Below are 24,339 nucleotides of genomic sequence, written 5' to 3'. Positions count from 1 at the left end.
TACTGTGAAGTTCTGATTTCATCTAATCACACCCGCAGACCCTAGATGGCAACTTTGAAAGCCAGGAGAATCTCCAGTCTGCTGGAGCAGGGCCTTACGTTACATATTTTCTCATTTACTGTCCCTTAGTCATAGGGTGACTGTGACCATCCATCCTGCCCACAGTGTCCTCCACACCTAAGGAAGCAGACATAACCCAGTGGGTACACCAGGGAGTCGAGATCATGAGGCTGCCACACTGTCACACTTACCACAAATGCCACACACTCACCAGGAATCTTTGCAAATGCTGCTAGGAAACAGTCCTGTTTCTTTCAATTTACAGTTAATTGTCTGAATCCGCCTACCCCAATGGAAAGAAGTCTTCTGTCTCCCTTGAACTCTCCCCTCTGTTGATACACATCTGTGTGCACACAGGAGCTGCCCAGGAGCACGAGACTGCTGGGGAGGAAGGCACCGAGGATAGCAGAGGTGCTGTTGTGCAGGGTCTTGCTGGTCCGGCCTGGTCCAGATGCCCCATGCTGGGTATTCCATTCTGTACTCTGCTCAGTGCCGCTGTGGGGCTGTGGAAGGAACTGGTGCCCAGGCCCCAAACACGGAGACCACCCTGCTGCTCAGGTCATCCCCAGACGAGGTCTTGTGGCCTGTGAGCAGATGTTGCCATGGATTTGCTGGGTGCCACAGAACGTGATGCCTTCGGACGTGATTCCTATTTCATTGGTTGTTCTTCAGGAAAGAAAGCTCCTCCTCAGCAGGGATTCTCATTCGGGCTTGACTGTTCTAGCTGCAGGACCAGCTCCAGGACCCAGATCAGAGATGGCTCCTAGCAGGTCCTCGGTTGCTGTTTTTGGATGTGTGGCTTACGAGAACCAGCAACATTCAGAAGTACTTGTGTAGGTGGCTGTGGTAGATGCTGGTTAAGCAAATTAAACATTATCTTACAGGAGCATCTCAATGAGATTATGGAAGTTTGGGTACTAGGTAAAGGTTCATGTTATGGGCCAAGTAAAGACTGAGTATGCACATATTCATATCATCTGGAACATTTCATGTGTATCTGGGGAGTAGTAGTTTTGGGGGTGTTTACTGCTCAGTAGAGGATTTAGCAGGTGCTGGATGTTTACAGAGAGGCAGAACCAAGCCCAGGAGCCTCAGTGGCCTAACCTGCTTTTATTTGAAAAATCACACAAATGTGTACAATTAATCTGTGTTAATCAAAAAATAAAACCTGGACAAACAGGAAATCTGAACAACAACAGAAAACAAAAACAAACCACCAAGCAGCAGCAGCGTCAACGCCAAGGACCACGAACTTCCAGGTCTCTGTTCTCACCACCATCCATTTGATTAATATTTCCCAGGGAGCAATATTCTACACATTTTCCTTACATTAAAAAAAGCCTATTTGTGCAAATTTAGTGCCCCAGATCTTGGATTGAACTGTATGTTTCTTCCAGGTACTTTTTTAAAGTACAAAAGTTATGGTTAGGCTCATAGATAATTTCATATTATTGAGAAACAGGCATCTCCCCCACCCCTACCTCACTCCCATCAGGACTCAGATTTCTCTAGTGAAGTCTTCTCTGTAAATACCAAAGTGCACAACACAAGCAGCTGAGTTTTTGGCATTTTCCTTTTCCCCAAAGTAAACAGGCTTGGGGAGGGCAGAGGTACCGAAGGAGGTGTGTGGCTCCTCCCGTCATGCAGTGGGCACCGGTCCTTACCTTTTTCAGGTGGCTCTGCTGGGCAAAGACAGCCTCTGAGCTCGTCACACCAGTGTGCCTGTCAGGGAGCCTGATGCCTCACCTGGGTGTCAGATGGAAGGAGGCAGCATGGGCAATTACAATCCTTGTTAGTTCTTTATATTTGGATGATGCCCCGGGACTGTCTGGAGGACAGTGTCCTAAAACCTTAGCTCCTGTGAAGGGTCCCCACCTTCCCACACACTTTGCTAATGAAGACAGTGAGGCTCACAGAGGCTAACAACTTACAGTCAGTAAGTATCAAGGCCAGGATTGAGCCTCCTCACTTGTTTGACTTCTAAACCCTCTCTAACACCAGTGGACTCACTGGGGTCATTCTACTTTCTTCCTATATTCAGGGATTAAAGGCTGAACAGAGATCAACTTCACATTGCTATTGTTAGTTGTGGAGCTTCCTTCCTTCCCAGAGATGGCAGAGGTGATGCCCATCTGTGGTCTGGATGCCTCTCAGAAGGAAGTCGTTGTTATTTTCCTTCCAAGAAGGCTTGTGTTGAAACCCAGTGGGCTGTGAGATTGTGCTGGTGTCCTTCTCACCATGGTTCTAACCAGCCTGTGCCCTCTCTTTCCAGATGCCGCTCCTATGAGGACTGCTGTGGTTCCAGGTGTTGTGTGCGGGCCCTCTCCATACAGAGGCTGTGGTATTTTTGGTAGGTCACATTTCTTACTTGTTTCTGGATGCCAATCTTCATTGTCCCCAGCCCCCAAGAGCTCAGCCCCCTGTCAGTCTTGTTACCACCTCATTTGTGTCACCTTCATGCTGGGCTATGGCCTTCAGGACAGCTGAGCAGGAATATTTGGGTCAGCCTCATGAGAGCTCACAGAGTTTGCAGAAAGCTGGTTCCCAGATGTTGCATCAATTCTCCAACAGAAACCTGGAGAAGAGTTCTACTTTGAAAGGTGGCTGGATGACTTCCTCTTCCAGCTCCTTAGTCAGTTTCTGAAATGGAACTAAGGCTGAGTTAAGGAATCAGAATCAGCAAATCAAGACTTGTGATTAAGTTTCTGCTACCTGGAAATCTCTATTCACCTTGGATGGCTCAGTCTTAGTTCTCAAGATAGCCTGGGTCCTTGTGCCTCTTCTGTTCCTTGGAAGGAAGTTTACTGAGGCATCTGAAGTCTACATACCATACTCTGAGGGTAAGGCGGGGGCAGTTTCTTTCCAGAGAATGGGACCCTGAGGGCGTGCCCCTTCAGAGCTCTCTGAGAACCCATTTGACACTACAGATCAGAAGCATCCATTCTTCAGATAATGTATGGGAGGGGATTTCTTTAAAAGAGAATTTCCTGTACTCACCCACTTCTCTGATCTCACGCTGGTGATACCCTCCAGTCACTGCCGCTCACTAAGGGCTACCACTTCATGCTCTTTTTATAACTTTAAAGTACTGGCTTCACTGCCTTCTTTTTGCTTTTTTTGTACTGGGGATTGAATCTAGGGCCTTCATACTCTGCTACATCCCCAGCCATGATGCCTTTTTGATACATTCTTCCTAAGTGGCAAAGTTACCCAGACTGGGCTGGGACTTTTTGATACTCCTTTCTCAGCCTCCCAGCTTGCTAGGATTATAGGCCTACACCACACTGTTTTGGCTTTTACTGACTTTTAAAATTTTACTGAGCATGTTAAAGCAGCCGCTTCAATTACTTTGTGAGGTTTTTGTCTTTCTCTGTTGACAACTGTCCCAGAGTTTGATTAGAGAAACCTCAGGCAGTCCAATGTCCTCGGTTTTCTTAAATAGCAAAGCCTCTTGCTGTCATTTCCAACATCATCCCCAGCTCGTAGGTTAGGCTTTGGATATGTGGGAGCTGGGTGTCACCTGGACCCTTGGCCCCTGGCCAGGCTTCCCTTGAGATGACCTCAGGAAGCTCTGCTTGCAAAAATGCACTGCTAAACAAGGGAGCCGTGTCCAGCTTTCCCCAAGTCTTAGTTGTCTAGGACTGAAACTCTGTAGGAGGAAATGAATTGTTTTACCCTACGACTTCCAAGATGTGAACACTTCATAGTACACCTCAATGTGGACAGGAAGCACCAAGAGGGCAGAGGGGGCGTTTCAGAGCAAGCCAAGCTTCGGGCCATGTACTCCCGCAGGTATTTTACTGGGTCTTTGGAACGGAAGGAGGCAGTGCTGTCTAGGGCATGAAAACCTAACCCTGAAAAGTTTGGAAATATTTGTATTTGTCTGGAGCACTAGTTGCATGCTGAGGAGGTTGTGGAGATGTTCCTAAAAATGAAAAGAATGAGAGTCCGGAACTATCAGGGCCTGGTAGCCTTCCCTAGTTAACTTAACCTGAACTAGCAGCCACGCACTCTTGAGCTGTTGGCCGGGATCCTCTCCCAGAGCGAGGGTAATTGGTGACCTGGGTGGTCTTCCACACCTCACGGGAGGCCGGAGTACCCAGCGCTGGAAGATTTGGCAATTACTCTGAGATTGGAATCTGGATACAGGTTCACCTGGAGGAGCAACCAGAGGACACCCTAGGAAGTGATATGAAGGGCTGGCTGAGATACTTGGGACACCTGGACTCTGTTCCACACCTTCCTTCTAGTAAATGTCAGGTCCCGATATGCACCAGGTATTCTGCTGGGAGCTCCTCTGAAGGCTCTTATGGCAGTGGGGCTCCTGAAAGATAGATGTCTAAGCAGATAATCACAGGTAGAGAAACTTGAGCCAGAACTGTGCAGACAATCCACAGAAGCTCTGATGCCAGGGAGTTGGGCAGAGCTCCAAGATTTCAGAGAGTGGACAGTACATTGCAGGGACAGGAGCATAGGAAGATTGGCACAGGAAGAGAGAGATGGGAAGTGGGGGAGGAAGGGATGGGGCTGAATGGGAAGGAAGACCGGCTGTGGACCTGCAGCCCCTCACTTGACTTGTGACAACTTCTGTCTTCTTGCCACAAAACAAAGGGTAGCCAGGCCGGGCGTGGTGGCACACGCCTATAATCCCAGCACTTGGGAGGCTGAGGCAGGAGAATCGCTGTGAGTTCCAGACCAGCCTGGGCTACATAGTGAGTTCCAGATCAGTCTCAACTATACAGTGAGACCCTGTCTCAAAAAACAAAACAAAGCAAAACAAACAAAAAAACCAAAGGGTAGCCAGCTGTGGTGGGGCTGGCCTGTAATCTCAGCATTCTGGGATGCTGAGGCAGGAAAATGGCAAGTTCAGGATCAGCCTGGAATAACTTAACCATTTAGCAAGACCGTGTTATGAGCTCCAGCAGTCTCAACTATACAGTGAGACCCTGTCTCAAAAAACAAAACAAAGCAAAACAAACAAAAAAACCAAAGGGTAGCCAGCTGTGGTGGGGCTGGCCTGTAATCTCAGCACTCTGGGATGCTGAGGCAGGAAAATGGCAAGTTCAGGATCAGCCTGGAATAACTTAACCATTTAGCAAGACCGTGTTTCAAAATAAATGTAAATTAAAAAGCTGGGAGCAGCTCAGTGCAAAAGCCCTAGGTTCAATCTCCAGTACCCTCTATACACCCAAACAAAAAGGTTTGAGGGAGAGCACCTAGTCCCTGCCAGCTCAACAATCTCAAGGGCTCTTTAACCAAGGAGGTCTCAGTGAGATGGCCAGGGTTAGACAAGGCGGCTGGCAACTGCTTGGCATGCAGGGTCTGGAGAAGGGCTAGCGAGGCCTCCATGCTGGGTCTCACTGGGTTGCAGGCAGCAGCACCTATCACTAGGATATGCAGAGTTGAGACCTGCTGTACTCAGGTTGGGCATAGCAGAGGGATGGGGAAAACTGAATTAAAGAAACCACATGACTTCTGATGATAGGAAAAGTGCACTGCTTCACTGTGAATCCTTGGAAACCTTCCAGAACCCGCTGAGAGGCAGGGTCGGGACATCTGAGCTCCTGGCATTGAGAACTACTTCTTTGCTGACTGCCTTGCCTTCTCACTGACTGGTGGACCCTCCCTCCTGGTCCTTAGCTCATTCTTCTCCTCCCTCAAGAGTTCCTCTCTATTAAAATACGTTCTCAGACAGACATTTCATTGCAGATTGAGTCAGGCGGCCAAGCCCACATGTGATGTGCTCTCCTCGCCTCCCACCTGTTCCCTCTTAGTTTAAGGAGTGAACTGCAATGCCATTCCCATCTAGGAAAAACATTCCTTCTGGCAGTGTGACCAATATCTTGGTTTTTCCCAGGGAAGAAACCCACTTATCAAATTACTGTGTTTTTGCAGTCAAGGTACTAGCTGGGTTTCTTGAAAAAGTAAACACATGCTCACATCCGGGCTCTCTGTGCTTTAGGTATTTCCACTCAGATAGTTACAGCTGGGCTTAGTGTCTGACTCCACCTGAGGGAAATTAGTTTTAAGAGACAAATCTGTTCCCATATGAGATCCGTGTGCTTAGGGCTGAGAGAGGCCTTGCTTTGCCAGACCCCTGCAGTTTGGCTCCTTCTGGCGGCTGCCAGGACTGACTCTTTCACCCTGCCTCCAGCCATAGATCCTTTCTGTCCAGCCTCTTCCCAGAGTTTTTCCTGCTGGGGCTCCTTTGCCTGTGTGTTCTTCCCACCCAGATATCTCTTCCCTCCTCTCAAGCTTGTCTTTCTTGTGCTATGGCAGCCAGCTTGTTTGTCACTGAATGAGCAGATGCCTTTCTGATCTTCTTCACTACAGTAGAGACCCAGGTGTAAACCTCATGGTACATTGCATTGTACACTTAAAGTTGACTAAAATGGTGAATTCTGCATCATATGTAGTATATTTTGTTATACACACACACACACACTGAACCTATTCTTGCATCCCTTGTTTTTTCCTTGATACCAGTGTTAGAAGGAAATAACTGTGTATTTGTCATTAACTGTCTCCCTCCCCTTTTAGAAATTAAGTTCAGTGGGGTGGGTGGACCCCAGTTGTTTTCCTCATTATCATGGTCAGCGTGGTCCTGGGAGCGTTGCAGGTGCTAACAGTCAGTGGGCAATGAATCAGGAATTCTGATGGAACACAGGCGCTAGCTCTAGCCTTTCCCTGAGTCATCCCTCTGTGCCCGATTTTCCTTTCTACTCCATGTTGCAAGGTCAGCCAGTTTTAAAACTGTGTCATTGACTGCCTTGCACTTTGCATCATGTTAGCATTCTCAAAAACTTTATCATCCACCCCTTCTCCAGACTCGGCAGGTGTGGGCTGGAGTACTGGCCACGAGCAGTGCTGGCTCACCCAGCACAAGGCTGTGGCTGCCTGCCAGAGTGCAGGTCAGTGGTATGAGGCTTGGGAAGGTCCTCTGGGCGCGATCACATGTACACCTGAGATGAGCAAGACTTGCACAGATTCCTCTGTCAGTTTTGCCTGTTACTGCTGGCTCTTCTCAAAGAGACTGCACTGTTTTCTAGAAACGAAGGTATAGTGCAGATGGGAAATGGCGGAAGTAATCTTTGGTGTTGATGCTGTGGTAGCCAACAAGGATTCTTGAATGAATTGGTCAGAGTTCTCATTCTTACAGGACTTAGATATATTGTTGTTAGACTTCAGAATGTCCAGGTGTATTTAGAACCTAGGATTTTCTGATTTTCAGTTTAAAAATTTGTTTTTCAGCTTTTTATTGGTTGTGTTTTCTGTTATTCTTGTAGTTTCTTTATAATTATGATGTGCTCCAGGAAGGGAACTTTGTCCTTTGTAGATGTTCATTCAGATAATAATGGAAACACCTGTTAGGAACTGTAAATGTGCTCATCCTCATGGCCTTGAAAAATAAGAAAAACTAAAGTGTTACAGAGGCTGGATCAGCTGATATTAAGACAATTTGGGCAGCATCTTCTATTTAGACTAAAACACTGAATTGAGGTCAGAGGCATGGTATTAGTCAACTTTCCTGTTGCTGGAACAAAATGTCTGACACGTACAACTTACAGGAGGAAATGGGTTATTTGGCTCATGGTTTCAGAGGAATCAATCCACAGTTAGCTGGTTTCATTGCCTCAGGTAAGATGAAACATCACAGTGGAAGGTGAATGGACAGAGCTGCTCATTTCCAGGCTACTGGAAGCAGAGCCCAGAGAAGAGCACACAAGAGATACATCCTCCAAAGGACATCTGGTGACCTCCTCCTCATAAGCACAGCTCCCAGTGGTCCAGCCACCTCCCCAGGAGTTGAGTTGACAATCAAAGGCACAGCTGTGCACCAGAGCGCAACTGCACAAACTCTTGACCCCAGCTAGCCATCTGGAGCGACTAGACACAGAAGCCTCACTCACAGAGCTTCTCAGTGTTGGTGGCCACTATCCCGGGGACAGTGCAGGCATCATCTACCTGGGTCTTCTCCAGAAGCAGGGAAGGGAGGTGCTCCTGGGACAGATGGACCAGAGAGGTCCAGGTCTGGGTGCCAGGGCTCCTGACTGTGAGCTCCACTGCCCCATGGCCCACTCTGGCCTCAGCTTTCTGGATCCCCAAGGGCCTGGGGGCAGCCTAGCTGTGTCCACCCCACTTACATCTGCCTCTCCCCAGGTTCCTCCTGATGATGGGTGTGCTTTTCTGCTGTGGAGCTGGCTTCTTCATCCGTAGGCGCCTGTACCCACCGCCGCTGCTTGAGGAGCCTGCATTCAACGTGTCCTATACCCGACAGCCCCCCAATCCCACACCAGGTCAGCCCCCGTCACCTTCCCTGCAGATGTTTGCTGGGGCAGTGCCCCAAAAATCCCTGGGAGCAACTGCAGCTCCAAGGATCCACTTCATTGTCATTTTGCTGGCAACAAATGCAGTGTATGAAAAGGATTGTGTGTCAGTGCCTGAAGCATTGCGGGTACGCTTCACATGGAGCTGTGCAATGTGTGTCCACTGCCTTCTTCCTTACGTAGTTATGTGATTATGAATTTCTATGTGGGGACGGTACTGTCCTTGCCATTTCTGATGTCTCTGAACTATACATTGTGTCTTTCAGTGATAGTTTATGAGATATTCTGTGATTCTTGATGATTTAGTTTGCCTTTTATTCATTCAGGTATTGGTTACTCACTTACTAGCATTCTAAGCACTCATGATGAATGCACTGCAAACAAGTAGACATTTTGTAGATAACTATGTTTGGCTGTTTTTAGGGTGTAGCACCAAAGCCATGTCTCAGGGTCAAAAGCAATTGGCTATTTCTTAATTGAAATACAGACCCATAGAGTGTGTGCTGGCAACTGAACCCAAGGCTTTTGAACTGAGCTACATCCCCAAGTTGCAAAGTTGCCCAGTCTGAGTTCATACTTTCAATCCTCCTGCCTCAGCCTCCCAGAGTGCCAGAACTACAGGCATATTCCACAGTGGTCTGATATTTCTTAATCCGTATAAGACAAGTATGCATTAGATATCCAAGTCTCATGTGTATTGTGATGGGTTGTGCTGGCTGCCTCCCAATGCAGACAGTCTGGTGTGCTGCTCTCCACATTGTGTGTGGGGAGCCTTCTGAGAATGGAGGGGAGCCCAGGCCCAGAGCAGGCGGGTGAGGGGGACGAGGTGAGGGCCCTTCATATGCAGCTTGTTGTGCTCAATGGCAGTCCCCAGGATGCTCCTGGGAAGTGTCTACCCCAGGGATGGCAAGCCTGTTAGAGCTTTCAGTGATACAAACAGCCCACTGCAGCGCACATGTCCTAGATTCACCACCACTGGTCTACACAGACTGCACACTGCTGAGTTATTATGGTCATTATGCCAATATTTCCTGATTTGGTTTTTACAAAGTTTCAGTTATACAAAAAGATTCAGTCCTAGAGATCTACTATGCAGCATACAATTAACTAAACTGAAGTTTAGTTTAAAATTTACTGAGGGGATAGACTTTATGTTAATTGTTCTTATCACACACAAAAAACAGCCATCAGAGGGTAGGGAATGCTTTGAGGTGAGAAATAAGTGCATGATGTACACTTGGTGGTGAGTTCATGGATTTTTACTTGCCTCAAACCCCTCAAGCTGTGTATATTAAATAAGTGCCGCTGTTTCCATATCAGTCATAGCTTAAGGTACCTTAAGAGAAAGGAGAGAAATAGGGAGCTTGACCACAGAAGGAGAAAGCTGAGTCTTCCCTCTTCTGCTCTGAGAACATGCTGTGCTCAGGGTGGAAGGAGAATGAGCTGATTTTTTGTGCATTTGTTTTTTTGCAGTTTTCTTCTACCAGATACTCTGCAAGGTTTTCTTTTTAAAAATAATTTTATTTAAAAAAAATGTTACCTCAAAAGATGCGAATGTGTGCATTTCCCATTATAGTGCTTTGGGAACTGTGCCTTAAGGTTCACTCAGTGTTGGTGCCCGAGTTTTGGGTTTTTTTTTTACATACATGTATTGTCTGTTCTGTCTGTTTTAGAGAGGTTTTGTCTGCTCTGGTTCTGGAGATAAGCACAGGGCCTCAGCATACCGGGCTTACCTCTGAGTTGTACGCCAGCTAGTAGTCTTCCATATTTGACAGTATTTGAATGGTGTCAAAATTTATGCTGTCTTGTAGGACAGAGTGCAAATTTTCAGTTAAAACAGGAGGCTGAAGCCATCACCCACCAGGTTTCATCTGGATCTGAGAGGTTTTAGTACAGAGAGAGCAGCCAGGTCTCCCCCAGGACATGTAGCCTGTGGCCCTCAGATGCAGGGACAGTGAGCCCATGGCCCCTGTGTAGGCTGAGTCTCGGAGTCCGTGGCTCCATTGTGTCCCACCCAGGCCTGCATGGAGAGCCATGGGATGTGACCCCTGTGTCTAGCTACGCAGAAGAGAAAGGCCCTTCCCAGCCCCACTCTTTCCCCTTAACCATGTGCCTGGCTGTCCTCAGCCTCCCTCATCAGGGGCACCGACACCTCTGCAGTCTGATCCCCAACTCTCGTCCTGAGCAACACCTGCTCCTAGTTCTCCCAGTCACTGGTCTCCACATGTGATCACCAGAAAGTTCTTAAAAAACAGTCCTGGTGGCACAGCAGCAGCTTTAGAAGATGGTTAAATTTTAGAATCTAGATCAGAGCCAGACTTGGGGGCACCTGCCTGCAATCCCAACACCAAGGGAGGAGGAGATGGGAGGATCTCAAATTTGAGTCCCACCTGGGTAACACACACACACACACACACACACACACACACACACACACACACTCATCAATCATTTACAAAGGGCTGGGTTGTAGCTCAGTGTGAAGGCCATGGGTTCAACCCTTAGTACTGGGAAAAAAGGAATCTTGGTCCAGAGGAACACAAACAAAAGACACTGAGCATGTGTGCAAACAGCAAAGCCCCCGGTTAACCTGCCCAGGAGAAGCTGTCTTGGGCCCAGGCCAGCCTTGAGTCTCTTGTTGCTCCTACTCGGCTAGGAGGTTGTGTCAGCAGAGAGAGCCTTACTGCACACCACTGTGATGTGGGCACATGCAGAAGAGCAGACCATTTATTTTCTGCTAAGACACCGTGAGTGGACTCCAGGAGAGCCCATTGCAGAAGCCCAGTGCCGGCTGCTGGAGGCACTGAGTTCCTCCAGCTGCCGCGTGCCTCACTTGTGGCTGTCCTCGCTACAGTGTAACCTGACCACCAGCCCCATCTTCCCTCCTTGCCACCTGCAGCAGCACAGGATAGTTCTTCACCAGGATCACGTGTGAGCACTGGCTCATTTTGTTCTAGCGGCAGACTTCCTTTTCCACAATTTCACACCAAGTTAGGGGCTCTGTTACTGCCCGGCAGCTCCAAGCTTGGGGAGAATTTGCCTGCTTTGATGAACTCTTCAGAAGTTGTCATTTTGAAAGTGAGAGCCCACATGGAGCCTGGGAGGAAGCAGCTGAACATGACGTCTATGGGACTTCGATGCTGTGTGATGGCCGCTGCCTTGGGAACACGTGCAGGCCCGATTCTCTGTGGGCATCGGAGCGAGTTAGTGGTCACCAAGGGCTGTGTGCCAGTGGGAGGGATTGGAGGGACAGGGATGGGTCCAGACTCAGTGCGGCGCTGCCAGCGGCCAAGCAAAGGAAACAGAAGCACAAGCTGATGGCTGAGGCCTGGTGTGATTGGGCTGCACAGAGGACATATCGGTGGGTCCTGTATGGGACACACAGACCTCGGGGCATTGGGCACTGAGGGTTGGGGAGGAGGTCAGATTAGGAGCTGACCTTGAAGAATATTAAAGCTGGTGCCAGATCACATCCACCTGCATGCACACAGGGCATCCAAAGACGTATTGTGTTGGGTGACAGGAGGTGGCTGCCGCCAGAGAGGGGTGGGTGAGGCCTGTGACTGCACATAAAAATGGGAGGCCTTTTTATCCTTTGCTTTTATTTCTGTTGTTTATTCCCCACATAAAAGCATGTAGTATCCTTGGTTGCTGTGGTGCTTGACAGGTGACACACTTTAAACAGTGTATATTTCAAAAAAGGAGGAATTTTACTTTTTTCTTCCTCCCCACCCCCCTTCATTTTTTTTCCAATACTGGGGATCAAACTCAGGACCTTGTGCTTGCCAAGCAGGCACGGCACCACTGAGCTACATCCTGGCCCTATTTTATTTTTATTTATTTAAATTTTTGAGATACAGTCTTATTATGTTGCCCAGGCTGACCATGAAGTGCTGAGCTTACATAATCCTCCTGCCTCAGCTTCCAGAAAAGGAATTTTTACCTATTGTTCAGATGAAACATGAAAAAGCCCCAGCCTGCAGATCTCTGATCTGTGTCAGTCTTCCAGTGGGTGTGAGCCACTCAGTCCTCTGTGCTGCCTGTGGATAGCCCAGCAGGGCCATGCCCGGCCATAGCCCTGTCGTCGTCTTCACATTGGGTCATGAAGGCAGAGCTAGACTGGACAGGCCATGACTGCCTCACTCCTCACAGGTGCCTCCCAGGAGAGGTCTCAGGGTCCTTCTCCACAGAGCATGAAGTAAACAGGGGGCTGCGCAGGAGGTGAAGCCCACATGCAGGGCCCCTATAGCTGGACACATGGCTGTGTGCACCCACCCTTCAGCCGCGCAGGCCCCATGGGTGGACACATGGCTGTGCTGGGCTCTGTGCTCAGCTGCAGGGCAGGCAGCATCGATGAGCGTGGCAGCCCCTCCTTCGCTCCCACAGTGGCTGCTGTGGTGCAAAAGCTCGAAACCCTTTTCTTGTCTTTTGTACCAGGGACCCCAGCCCAGCCCCACCCATGCCTGTTCAGCCAGGCTGCAGGCAGGTGCCATCCCCACCATGCTGCGCCTGCCTGTCCGCTCTCCCAGGAGCCCGGACCCTGCCATGCACCACGTCTGTGAGGGGCCTTGGTTGCGATCCTTGTTAGGATCCAACGTGACAGTAGAAATAAAGTGCACAATAAATGTCATGTACTTGGATCACCCCCAAACCAACCCCTGCCCTGCTAGGTGCCAGAGACCAGGACAGCTGATTTACACACTCAGGTCACCTGTGGAACTTCCGCAGAAACTGACATGCATTTCTTCAGATGTCTCCCTTCTCAGCTGACCATCAGTAAACTCTTAGTTTCTTGTAATATATTTTCTCTTTTTTAAAAAAGACATTTAGTGACCTTGGAAAATATTTCAGAAGGGTGTGCCGTGTGCTAGCCCTCACCTCTCTGAGGAGAACTGTCCTTGCGAAAGTTATGCAGAGGTCACTGTTAGCCGGAAAACACAGGGAGAGTCAGACCTGGGCATGGAGCTGGAAGGGGTGTTCCTTTCCTCTCCATTCATATCAGTGAAAAGGAGGAGAGAGAAATATCTTTGGGCACAGAGTTCACAGCTGGCTCTAAACAATACAAAAGTCCCTGCAGATGTTTAGACTGCTTCTGGGGATCTGCTTTTGACAACACTGTCGGTGTTATTTTGAGCTGCTGGGTGTGCTGTGGGACACTGGAGCTGTGCTGATAAACTGGAAGGGGAAAGAAACAGCTGTTGCGATATCCAAGGACCGACATAAAAAATGACTGTGGTTGTGGGGTTGTAAAACTGCAGACATCCGAAATGAGGGTCTTCGCTGGGCCAGTGCTGTTCAGAGACTTTCAGGTCTGTTTAGGGTTTGTGAGTCTTTTGAAAATGAGTTGTCTGTGTAGTTATGGCCCCTCCTTGTGCTGTACAGGGCATAGCATCCAGAGCCATCACACGGAGCTGAATCCCTGGCCCTTATATTTTTATTTTAAGACAAGGTCTGGCAAAGTTGTCCATGCTGGGCTTGATCCTCCTGCCTCAGCTTCCCAAAGGGCTGGGACTACCAGCATGTGCGACCATGCCTGGCTTGGGTGCCTTCGCTCTCCTTTTTCTTTAGTATTTCTGCTACGTGTTCATTTTTAAAAACTGAAATTGAACCTGAAAGCTGCAGGGATTCTGAAGGCCACCTCCAGCTGGAGGATCCCAGGCCCTGGCCCTCGTCCCCAGCCAGGCTTTGTGGGCAAAGCCGGCATTGCATACACCTGCACCTGCTCTGCACATTCCACCCAGGTTCCTGCCAGGCTCCTGCAGGTGGAGTGGGACAAGGCAGAGAAGGGAGGGCCATCTGCTCCCTAGGGTCAGGGAGTGAGAACTGGTGGAAGGAGTCTCACACATGGAGTCCCTACAGGAGGAAATCCGATACTATGGGTGGTCTGAAACCTCTGCAACTTTCCAGGTCAGCCTTGTGGGCTGGAACCCGCCAGGCCTGAGCGTCACCACCCATGAAAGGTGACAATTACTATCTGAACTTACAGCATTTAGAAATCTACAGATGCATGACGTGGTGGAACACACCTGTAAATCCAGCACTCTGGGAGGCTGAGGCAGGAGGATTGTAAGTTCAAGAAATTAATGAGACAGACTCGAAATTTTTTTTAAGAAGGGAGTGGGAGTGGGGATGTACTTCAATGCAAAGGTCCTGAGTTTAATCCCCAGTAGTACTGGGGAGAAAGGATCCACAAATGATCAAGTACCCTTGTTGGGCATGGTGGTGCACACCTGTAATCTCAGCACTCAGGAAGCTGAGGCAGGAAGATCACCATGAGTTCAAGGCCACCCTGAACTACATAGTGAGACTCTCTGTCTCAAAAGAGGACTAGATATTCTGCACCCACTGGAAGAAAAGAACACTCCCCTGAATTACAAGTGGAGGTGAAGTGAGTGGAGGGCTGGACCAGAGCTCAGAAGAGTGTGCTCCCTCTCCATCCCACACATGCTCCACACAGCTCCTTGCAGCCCCACCCAGCCCGGGCACCTCAGCTCCTCCACAGCCTTGCTTCAGGCCAGCCGTGGTGTCATGACAACCATTTCCCTTGGCTGCACAGCCTTGGCCCACACCTCATACTCACCTTGTGTCCTGGGAAGTACTGCTTTGGTCTTGCCTGCATTTTCTCAGGCTTCCATCTATTTCCAGTAAAGCATCTCAAGGCACAAATACAGGAGTTGGAGCTATTGCCAGCACCCCAGAGGTAACCTCTGAACTCTGCAGAACTCTACTCCAAGGCCAGCAGTTTCCCCCGCCACTCAGCTCCCGGCTCTGCCCCTGCTGGCTCATCCACATCTGCAACACAGCATCTTGTTTCCCTCAGATGCTTCACTCTGGCATCTGGCTGCCTTTCATGCTCTGAGTCCTTCTGTCTGAAAGGATGTTTCTCTAGCCACAGTACCCAGCTGTGCATACTTGGTCTTTCCATCACCTTGTCCCCACGTACACTTGGTCTCTCCTCCATCACTGTTTCCCTATGTACACTCGGTCTCTCCTCCATCACTACATCCTATTTACACTTAGCCCCTTCTCTCCCGTCCTCCCTCTGGATACCCATGTTTACTGCTGTACGTTTCACCAGCTCACACACTATGTGGTTTTATTTGCCTTGTTTATTGTACACTGGACTTCAAATGATGCAAGAACTGAAAAAATATTTTTTCTCATTGTTTCTTGAATCCTCAGAAGACTGGTAACATTCAGTACAATTTCAGTTTTTACTGAATATACAAATGAATAAAGGAGTCAACAAAAATGTGAATGCAAAAATCTATTCAGTATGTGCTCAGCTGACTTTTAGAGTTAGATTTGTAACCTAATTCTTTGTTCACATTGAAAATATGAAAGTAAGTGAACAAAACTGTCCTCAAAAGATGTTCAGAAATTATTAAAACAAACAGAAATCAGGAAAGACAAATTATTAATGTATAAATTATGCAAATCAATAATTGAATCATAAATTCAAAGGTTAGTGCTGGCTAAAAGAAGAAAGTATTACATTCTCATCTCTGAGAAATCTAAGCAATAAAAGAGAGAAAAAGCAAAACTAAAACCATATTTTAAGACACCACAGATCTGAGGGAGATCAAAAAGTAGAAAAAATGCAAGTGTGGCAGTATATGCCTGTAATCCCAGCACACTGGGATGCTGAGGCAGGAGGAACACAAGTTCCAGCCCAACCTGGGCTACTTAGTGGTCAGTGAATTTTAAAAAGGGATGGGAATGTAGCTCAGTGTAGACATCTAGGTTGACTCCAGCTACTCTGAGTAGTGGTGCAATAAACATAGGAGTGCAGGTCTCTGTGATGTGCCAGTTTTGCTTTCTTTAGTGTAACATGCACAAGCAGAGTCGCTGGATCATGTGGCAGCTCTCCATGCTGCTTCCCAAGGCTTTTCTTTAGTATAATGAAGACTTAATATAATAAAGTTCCTTGAGGGTTCAAAGATCAAATCTTGCACTAGATAACCCCATGTTACTAGCTGTATCCTTCGAATAGTTAATATTCTGTAAATAATTGTTGACCAAACTAAATGCATACTTTAGACCCATTGCCAACATTACATTCTGTATAAAAGAATTCTCCAGAAAATTAGAATGCTTAGTGTCATTAATATGTAGCATTGTTCGGAATTTCTGATTTAAGTGTTAACATGGAAATAATATTCAACCTGTAAGAAAGAGCAACAAAATTTCCCCGTGGTAAACAGTGTGTCAGTGCCTATCTACACATTCTGGAGAATGGGTTAAAAAGTATTTTGAGTAGCTGAAACAATGTTGCAAAGGTCTGGTCTGAGAGTGAACAGTCCTAAAGAGGAAACTGTCAATTGATGATGAAAGTGTTCTCAAGGAGAATTTCCTCCTGTGCTTTTGGCTACAGGTATGTCAGCCAGCCTGAACAGTAAGAGTTATCTCTAGTAAAAGTGACCAAAAAACCAGGCTGCTGCCCCCGCCATGTCTGGGCAGCATCTTCTGGGGCCACAGTTCCTTCCTTTGCCCATGCTGCCCTATTTTGTCCCTCTCTGGTTTTCAGCACTGCCTGTTGAGGGTCTGCCTGGCTTTCACAGATCCAACAGGAGGAAGATGGTTTGGCCAACTATGAAATGTATGTGGGTTTCAGCTTTTGGAGCTGTAGGAACAGAGTAGGTAATGCCACGGTATTGCAAGCAAGTCTGAGTAACAGGATGCATGTGATGTTTTTGTGTTGTCAAGAAAATGCTGTTAACAAGAAGGGCCCACACTATGTATTAGACCTTCCTCCCTGCACTGAGAGGACTTTGTTAGAGTCAGGCAGGCACTTGTTTGTTTTGCAGTGTTGAAAATTGAACTGAGGGCCTTCACACTAAGCTATATCCTCAGCCCTTTTTATTTATTTATTTTACTTGTTTTTTGAGATGGGGTTTGCTGTTTTGTTATTCTACTGGGAGAAGCTCATGGGACAGTGGGCAGAGCCTATTTTCCCACCCACACTGTACCCCACAAGACTGATGCAGAACAGATCGCACCTGGTCCCCCACTGCCGCCCTGACCTGTTTCCCCTGAGCCGGCTGTCCCTATGGTCAGCTTCTTCAAACCGTGCTCTGTGTACCTCCTGACCCATCTGAAGAGCTCGAGCTCCCCTTTCCATTACACCCATGGGAAGGCAGCAGCATCCCATGGCTCCTGTGTCCACAATGTCCCTCCCCACTGACTCTCATCCACATCTGCCCTTTTCTGTGACCATCTGTGCCCATCACATACTCTCCGTTCTTCAGGACTTTGGACCTGTCCCCTCAGGTCCTGCATTTATCCTTTGCTAGGTTGCTGTTGCAACGAGTAATTGGGTGTCCAGTTCTACTCCAGAAGGAGGCCATCTGCAGCAAGTTCCCTGTTCTTTTCCTCCCACACCTTACACTACCTGGCATCCACACTTTGGCTTCTCTGGCCACACCCTATACAGATCTCACTGCCCAGGTGAAACACACTTGGGGTCTCGCTGGACACAGACTCTGGGCTGGGTGGTGGGGCTCAAATGCTGAACACGGCGCTGCTCTCATGGTGCTGCTCTTCTCACCCAATCCTTTCCCCTGTGTGTCTGTCACCACCTCATAAATATGCCCGGCATTTCCATCCACAGCTCTCCTTGCTCTTCATCCCTTAGTCCCCACCTGTCCCCTCATCTACTCCTGAGTTGCTTCCCTCCTTGGGCCTTGAGGGTCTGTGACTGTCACTACCCTGAAACCATTGGGTGAAGAGCACAGGAACCCCAGATGCCCAGTGAGATGGGCAGTGCTCCTCTAACATCCCTGACCTCACAGAGTACCTCTCCCTTCTTCCACCTTTAGTTTCTCCCTGGCCCTTGTCACTAAGACATACAGCCTAGCTCCCTGCTCTTCATCCTCCCAGGCACAGACACCTCTGTGTCCTTCTCTTCTACCTGAAATGTTCTCTGCTGCCTCCTCGCTCAAGTAGCAGTTGTTCCTACAGCTTCCTCCCCAGCTGTCATCCTGACCCCCTCTGCATAGCTCCTTAGTGATAGTACCCACATCGGTGTCTTTGAGTCCAGCTGCCTCGGTCCTGATGCATTGAGTGTGGCTCTAGAACTTTTCATCTCCCTGCCCATCTCCCAGAGCCTATTTGGATCCTGGTTCCACCTCTGTGGGCCCACATGGAGCTAGCCCTGGCCAGTCCTTGGCTGCATCTCCCCGCTAACCCTCTCCTGCTCCCCTCTCCATTTCCTCTCTGATATTCAAAGACTTTCATCCTGTCCTGCCTATAAGGTTTCAGTGGCCTCTTTTTAAAAAAATCCTTAATTTTAAATTGTATAAGATGCTAGGCATCCAGATACAAATAAACCCCAATCTCAGTCCTTGAGATACTCATGGTCCTGGCTGATGCAGTGAGCCTGGGCCGCAGATGCAGTGAGCAGCAGCAGTGACATCTGTGGGACACACAGCTGCAGGTTGGGTGGGCTGCGACGCCCTGGGTTGTGGGTGGGCCTGTGCCAGCTCTGCTTCCCTCTGACACACTGCTGGTTCCCAGGTTCTGATAGGTGCATGCTTCAGAGGTTCAGGATTCTGGACATTTTGCATGCTAGGTGGTGTCTGTTAGGACTAAGATCTTTATTCAGTTAAAGGATCAGAGGAGGATTTGCAGAGCAAAACAAAACAAAGCCTGCACCCCAAGCTGGTCCGGGGCAGCTTCTCTCACACACAAGGTCACACTCAGACCTGAGTCTGCTGCAGAATTATCTCAGCCAAGGCAGCAGCAGCACTCTGATTTGCTTTCCTGATTACTAATAAATTCGGACTCTGTGTTGTTAGCCTCATGACCAGAACACCAGACCCGAGGAGCAGGCTGTGAAGCAGCAGCTGGAGAGAGCCAGTCTGGGGCAGGGCACTCACCTGTCTGCTCCTGTCACCTTTGCTGTCATGCTACAGGGCTGTGCAGCGGGGAGGTAGCCTGTACCCTGGGTCCTGCATGGAGCAGAGGCTCCTGCCCCTTCCGGACCCAGTGTGTGCACTGGCAGGGCCTCCCTGTCCTTAGTGCTCGCCACCCTGAAGAGGTGCTGAGCCAGGTTAACACCGAAGACTTCACCCCAGGCTCTGTGCTCTGGGTGTTGGAACTGCCCGGTGACCCGGCCCAGGATCAGGAATCAGCTCAACCCCCAGTGGTCCCTTCCTAGGAGCCTGTGACTGCTCTGGTCGTGGCTGGTGACCTCTGCCCCTCGGTGGCACAGCACCTTCTGCTCAGCACCTGCAGCACCCTGCTCTCAGATCAGCACTGCTGCTGCCTCCACCCAGTCCACCTCCACTGCCACCCTGCACCTGTCCCCTGTGGAGCTGAGGCCTGTGAGGGCAGGCCCACTGCTGCTCTGGAGTTGTCTATGTACCAGTGCCTCCATATCTCTAGATATTCTGGGTCCTTTCTTTTTCTTTTTCTTTTCTTTTTGCAGTCCTGAGGATTGAACTTAGGGCCTTCATACTGAATTACATCCCTTTTTATTTAGAGGCAGAGTCTGTAAATTGCTAAGTTACCCAGGCTGGTCTAGAACTTGTGATCCTCCTGCCTTAGCCTCCCAGAGTGCTGGGAGTTAGGTCCTTGATGCATGTTCACTCGGTAAGTGACAGCGGTGAGGACCAGGGTGCTGTGGTGTGTCAGTTTGTGCTCACATGTCGTCCTCTTGTCTTCCAGGAGCCCAGCAGCCGGGGCCCCCATACTACACTGACCCTGGAGGACCAGGCATGAACCCTGTTGGAAACATGGCGATGGCTTTCCAAGTGCAGCCCAATTCTCCCCAAGGCTGTGTGGCCTACCCACCGCCCCCTTCCTACTGCAACACGCCCCCGCCCCCCTACGAACAGGTGGTCAAGGACAAGTAGGCCACCCCGTGGCCAGGCAGCCCGAGGGCGGGCTCCCCTCTGGCTCTCAAGCTCCTGTGGAGGACATGTCTGAGCCCACACTGTCTCCTCTGTTGCTTCCGTTTCTGATGTGGCCTGTGACCTCCAGCAGCATAGCAACTGTCCCCAAGGGTGACAGTTTAGAGCTGTCTGACCAGGTCCTCTAGAGAGACTGAGAGGAGGGAAGGGAGGAGGGCTGGGACAGGCGAGGCCACAGCAGCCAGATGGACTGTCCTGCCTGGGACAGGCCCCTCCACACTCCTCTGTCCCCACTCTTTCCTGCAGCCAGGCCTCCCTCTGCACAGACTGGAGTCCAGCACCACAGCTTCCTTGATAGGTGAGCATGGACAGGGTCAGCTCAGCTGTCCCCTCTCCTGTCGCCTGAAGGCCATAAGAAAGTCCTTTGAGTCCTGGGAAGTCACTCCCTGCCCAGGCATGGACAGTGTGCCCTGGCTCTGGGTTTGACTTGGAGATGCATGTCCCCTCTCTGTATCTTGGTGGTGCCTGTGTCTGTCCTGTGCCCCTGGGGTCATGGCCCAGAGGCTCCTGAACACCCTGTCCCAGGCCACACAAGGACTGGATAGACATGGGGTGCCCCATTGGGAAGGCATGAGCCTTGGAGGAGCTGGGTTAGAAGGCTCACTGAGACGACAGTGGGATGATACAGACCAGCAGTTCCGCCATGTCACTAAGGTCATCAGGAAGCTGTGGTGAGAGACCAGGCCCCTAGGAATGGCCCTGGCCCCAGGACGCTGCAGTAGTCAGAGTTATTGACAGTAATGGGCTCCTCCCCAGCATAGTTAGTCACGTGGGTGTGAACATAGAGCAGACTTCCGGACTGCATTGTGTGTGCTGTGAGCAGCGTGGCCAAGATGCCTGCGTAGATTGGTGGTGTTGGGAGCAGGTAGGGGTGGCTGTTGTTCAGATGTACTCCGGAAAGCCTCGAGAAATAGTCACTCACTTAACATGAGCATCCGGGCCACTCCTGGGAGGACCTGGAGACTACAGCTTCCTCCCCAGCTGTCATCCTGACCCCCTCTGCATAGCTCCTTAGTGATAGTACCCACATCGGTGTCTTTGAGTCCAGCTGCCTCGGTCCTGATGCATTGAGTGTGGCTCTAGAACTTTTCATCTCCCTGCCCATCTCCCAGAGCCTATTTGGATCCTGGTTCCACCTCTGTGGGCCCACATGGAGCTAGCCCTGGCCAGTCCTTGGCTGCATCTCCCCGCTAACCCTCTCCTGCTCCCCTCTCCATTTCCTCTCTGATATTCAAAGACTTTCATCCTGTCCTGCCTATAAGGTTTCAGTGGCCTCTTTTTAAAAAAATCCTTAATTTTAAATTGTATAAGATGCTAGGCATCCAGATACAAATAAACCCCAATCTCAGTCCTTGAGATACTCATGGTCCTGGCTGATGCAGTGAGCCTGGGCCGCAGATGCAGTGAGCAGCAGCAGTGACATCTGTGGGACACACAGCTGCAGGTTGGGTGGGCTGCGACGCCCTGGGTTGTGGGTGGGCCTGTGCCAGCTCTGCTTCCCTCTGACACACTGCTGGTTCCCAGGTTCTGATAGGTGCATGCTTCAGAGGTTCAGGATTCTGGACATTTTGCATGCTAGGTGGTGTCTGTTAGGACTAAGATCTTTATTCAGTTAAAGGATCAGAGGAGGATTTGCAGAGCAAAACAAAACAAAGCCTGCACCCCAAGCTGGTCCGGGGCAGCTTCTCTCACACACAAGGTCACACTCAGACCTGAGTCTGCTGCAGAATTATCTCAGCCAAGGCAGCAGCAGCACTCTGATTTGCTTTCCTGATTACTAATAAATTCGGACTCTGTGTTGTTAGCCTCATGACCAGAACACCAGACCCGAGGAGCAGGCTGTGAAGCAGCAGCTGGAGAGAGCCAGTCTGGGGCAGGGCACTCACCTGTCTGCTCCTGTCACCTTTGCTGTCATGCTACAGGGCTGTGCAGCGGGGAGGTAGCCTGTACCCTGGGTCCTGCATGGAGCAGAGGCTCCTGCCCCTTCCGGACCCAGTGTGTGCACTGGCAGGGCCTCCCTGTCCTTAGTGCTCGCCACCCTGAAGAGGTGCTGAGCCAGGTTAACACCGAAGACTTCACCCCAGGCTCTGTGCTCTGGGTGTTGGAACTGCCCGGTGACCCGGCCCAGGATCAGGAATCAGCTCAACCCCCAGTGGTCCCTTCCTAGGAGCCTGTGACTGCTCTGGTCGTGGCTGGTGACCTCTGCCCCTCGGTGGCACAGCACCTTCTGCTCAGCACCTGCAGCACCCTGCTCTCAGATCAGCACTGCTGCTGCCTCCACCCAGTCCACCTCCACTGCCACCCTGCACCTGTCCCCTGTGGAGCTGAGGCCTGTGAGGGCAGGCCCACTGCTGCTCTGGAGTTGTCTATGTACCAGTGCCTCCATATCTCTAGATATTCTGGGTCCTTTCTTTTTCTTTTTCTTTTCTTTTTGCAGTCCTGAGGATTGAACTCAGGGCCTTCATACTGAATTACATCCCTTTTTATTTAGAGGCAGAGTCTGTAAATTGCTAAGTTACCCAGGCTGGTCTAGAACTTGTGATCCTCCTGCCTTAGCCTCCCAGAGTGCTGGGAGTTAGGTCCTTGATGCATGTTCACTCGGTAAGTGACAGCGGTGAGGACCAGGGTGCTGTGGTGTGTCAGTTTGTGCTCACATGTCGTCCTCTTGTCTTCCAGGAGCCCAGCAGCCGGGGCCCCCATACTACACTGACCCTGGAGGACCAGGCATGAACCCTGTTGGAAACATGGCGATGGCTTTCCAAGTGCAGCCCAATTCTCCCCAAGGCTGTGTGGCCTACCCACCGCCCCCTTCCTACTGCAACACGCCCCCGCCCCCCTACGAACAGGTGGTCAAGGACAAGTAGGCCACCCCGTGGCCAGGCAGCCCGAGGGCGGGCTCCCCTCTGGCTCTCAAGCTCCTGTGGAGGACATGTCTGAGCCCACACTGTCTCCTCTGTTGCTTCCGTTTCTGATGTGGCCTGTGACCTCCAGCAGCATAGCAACTGTCCCCAAGGGTGACAGTTTAGAGCTGTCTGACCAGGTCCTCTAGAGAGACTGAGAGGAGGGAAGGGAGGAGGGCTGGGACAGGCGAGGCCACAGCAGCCAGATGGACTGTCCTGCCTGGGACAGGCCCCTCCACACTCCTCTGTCCCCACTCTTTCCTGCAGCCAGGCCTCCCTCTGCACAGACTGGAGTCCAGCACCACAGCTTCCTTGATAGGTGAGCATGGACAGGGTCAGCTCAGCTGTCCCCTCTCCTGTCGCCTGAAGGCCATAAGAAAGTCCTTTGAGTCCTGGGAAGTCACTCCCTGCCCAGGCATGGACAGTGTGCCCTGGCTCTGGGTTTGACTTGGAGATGCATGTCCCCTCTCTGTATCTTGGTGGTGCCTGTGTCTGTCCTGTGCCCCTGGGGTCATGGCCCAGAGGCTCCTGAACACCCTGTCCCAGGCCACACAAGGACTGGATAGACATGGGGTGCCCCACTGGGAAGGCATGAGCCTTGGAGGAGCTGGGTTAGAAGGCTCACTGAGAAGACAGTGGGATGATACAGACCAGCAGTTCCGCCATGTCACTAAGGTCATCAGGAAGCTGTGGTGAGAGACCAGGCCCCTAGGAATGGCCCTGGCCCCAGGACGCTGCAGTAGTCAGAGTTGTTGACAGTAATGGGCTCGTCCCCAGCATAGTTAGTCACGTGGGTGTGAACATAGAGCAGACTTCCGGACTGCATTGTGTGTGCTGTGAGCAGCGTGGCCAAGATGCCTGCGTAGATTGGTGGTGTTGGGAGCAGGTAGGGGTGGCTGTTGTTCAGATGTACTCCGGAAAGCCTCGAGAAATAGTCACTCACTTAACATGAGCATCCGGGCCACTCCTGGGAGGACCTGGAGTAGTTTCCATCCCCATAGGCCATTTTCCGCCCATGGCAGGATGAGTAACTGTGTGAGTTGTGGGGACAGGAGCTGTGGAGACCCCGGGGGTACCCTGGTAGAGCCAGGTGCTGCCGCCTGGCCTGTGTTGGCCCTGACCTCTGCCCCCAACTGTCTC

The 24,339-nt window shown here is 50.3% G+C and overlaps 1 protein-coding gene and 1 long non-coding RNA gene across 2 annotated transcripts in view; one reads left to right on the top strand and one right to left on the bottom strand.

Moving 5' to 3' along the window:
* Window positions 1-21,255, top strand: part of Vopp1 (VOPP1 WW domain binding protein) — an 80,415-nt gene extending 59,160 nt beyond the window's left edge. The window contains exons 3-5 of the mRNA XM_033764937.1: window positions 2,333-2,410; window positions 8,221-8,357; window positions 20,055-21,255. Of these exons, the coding sequence (XP_033620828.1) occupies window positions 2,333-2,410; window positions 8,221-8,357; window positions 20,055-20,242 (403 nt within the window). The 3' untranslated portion in view covers window positions 20,243-21,255. The remainder of the gene's footprint in view (window positions 1-2,332; window positions 2,411-8,220; window positions 8,358-20,054) is intronic.
* Window positions 21,155-24,218, bottom strand: LOC117286525. Its single transcript, XR_004517703.1, has 2 exons — window positions 24,177-24,218; window positions 21,155-21,255 (listed from the first exon to the last, which is right to left on the bottom strand). It is a non-coding gene; the product is annotated as an uncharacterized LOC117286525 (long non-coding RNA).
* Between the last annotated feature and the right edge of the window lie 121 nt (window positions 24,219-24,339).

Source organism: Fukomys damarensis, unplaced genomic scaffold, assembly GCF_012274545.1.
Source record: "Fukomys damarensis isolate Sample0158 unplaced genomic scaffold, DMR_v1.0_HiC HiC_scaffold_17, whole genome shotgun sequence".
In the NCBI taxonomy this organism is placed as follows: domain Eukaryota; kingdom Metazoa; phylum Chordata; class Mammalia; order Rodentia; family Bathyergidae; genus Fukomys; species Fukomys damarensis.
The sequence above is the reverse complement of the archived record's forward strand: the minus strand, read 5'-3'. Positions and strand labels throughout refer to the sequence as shown.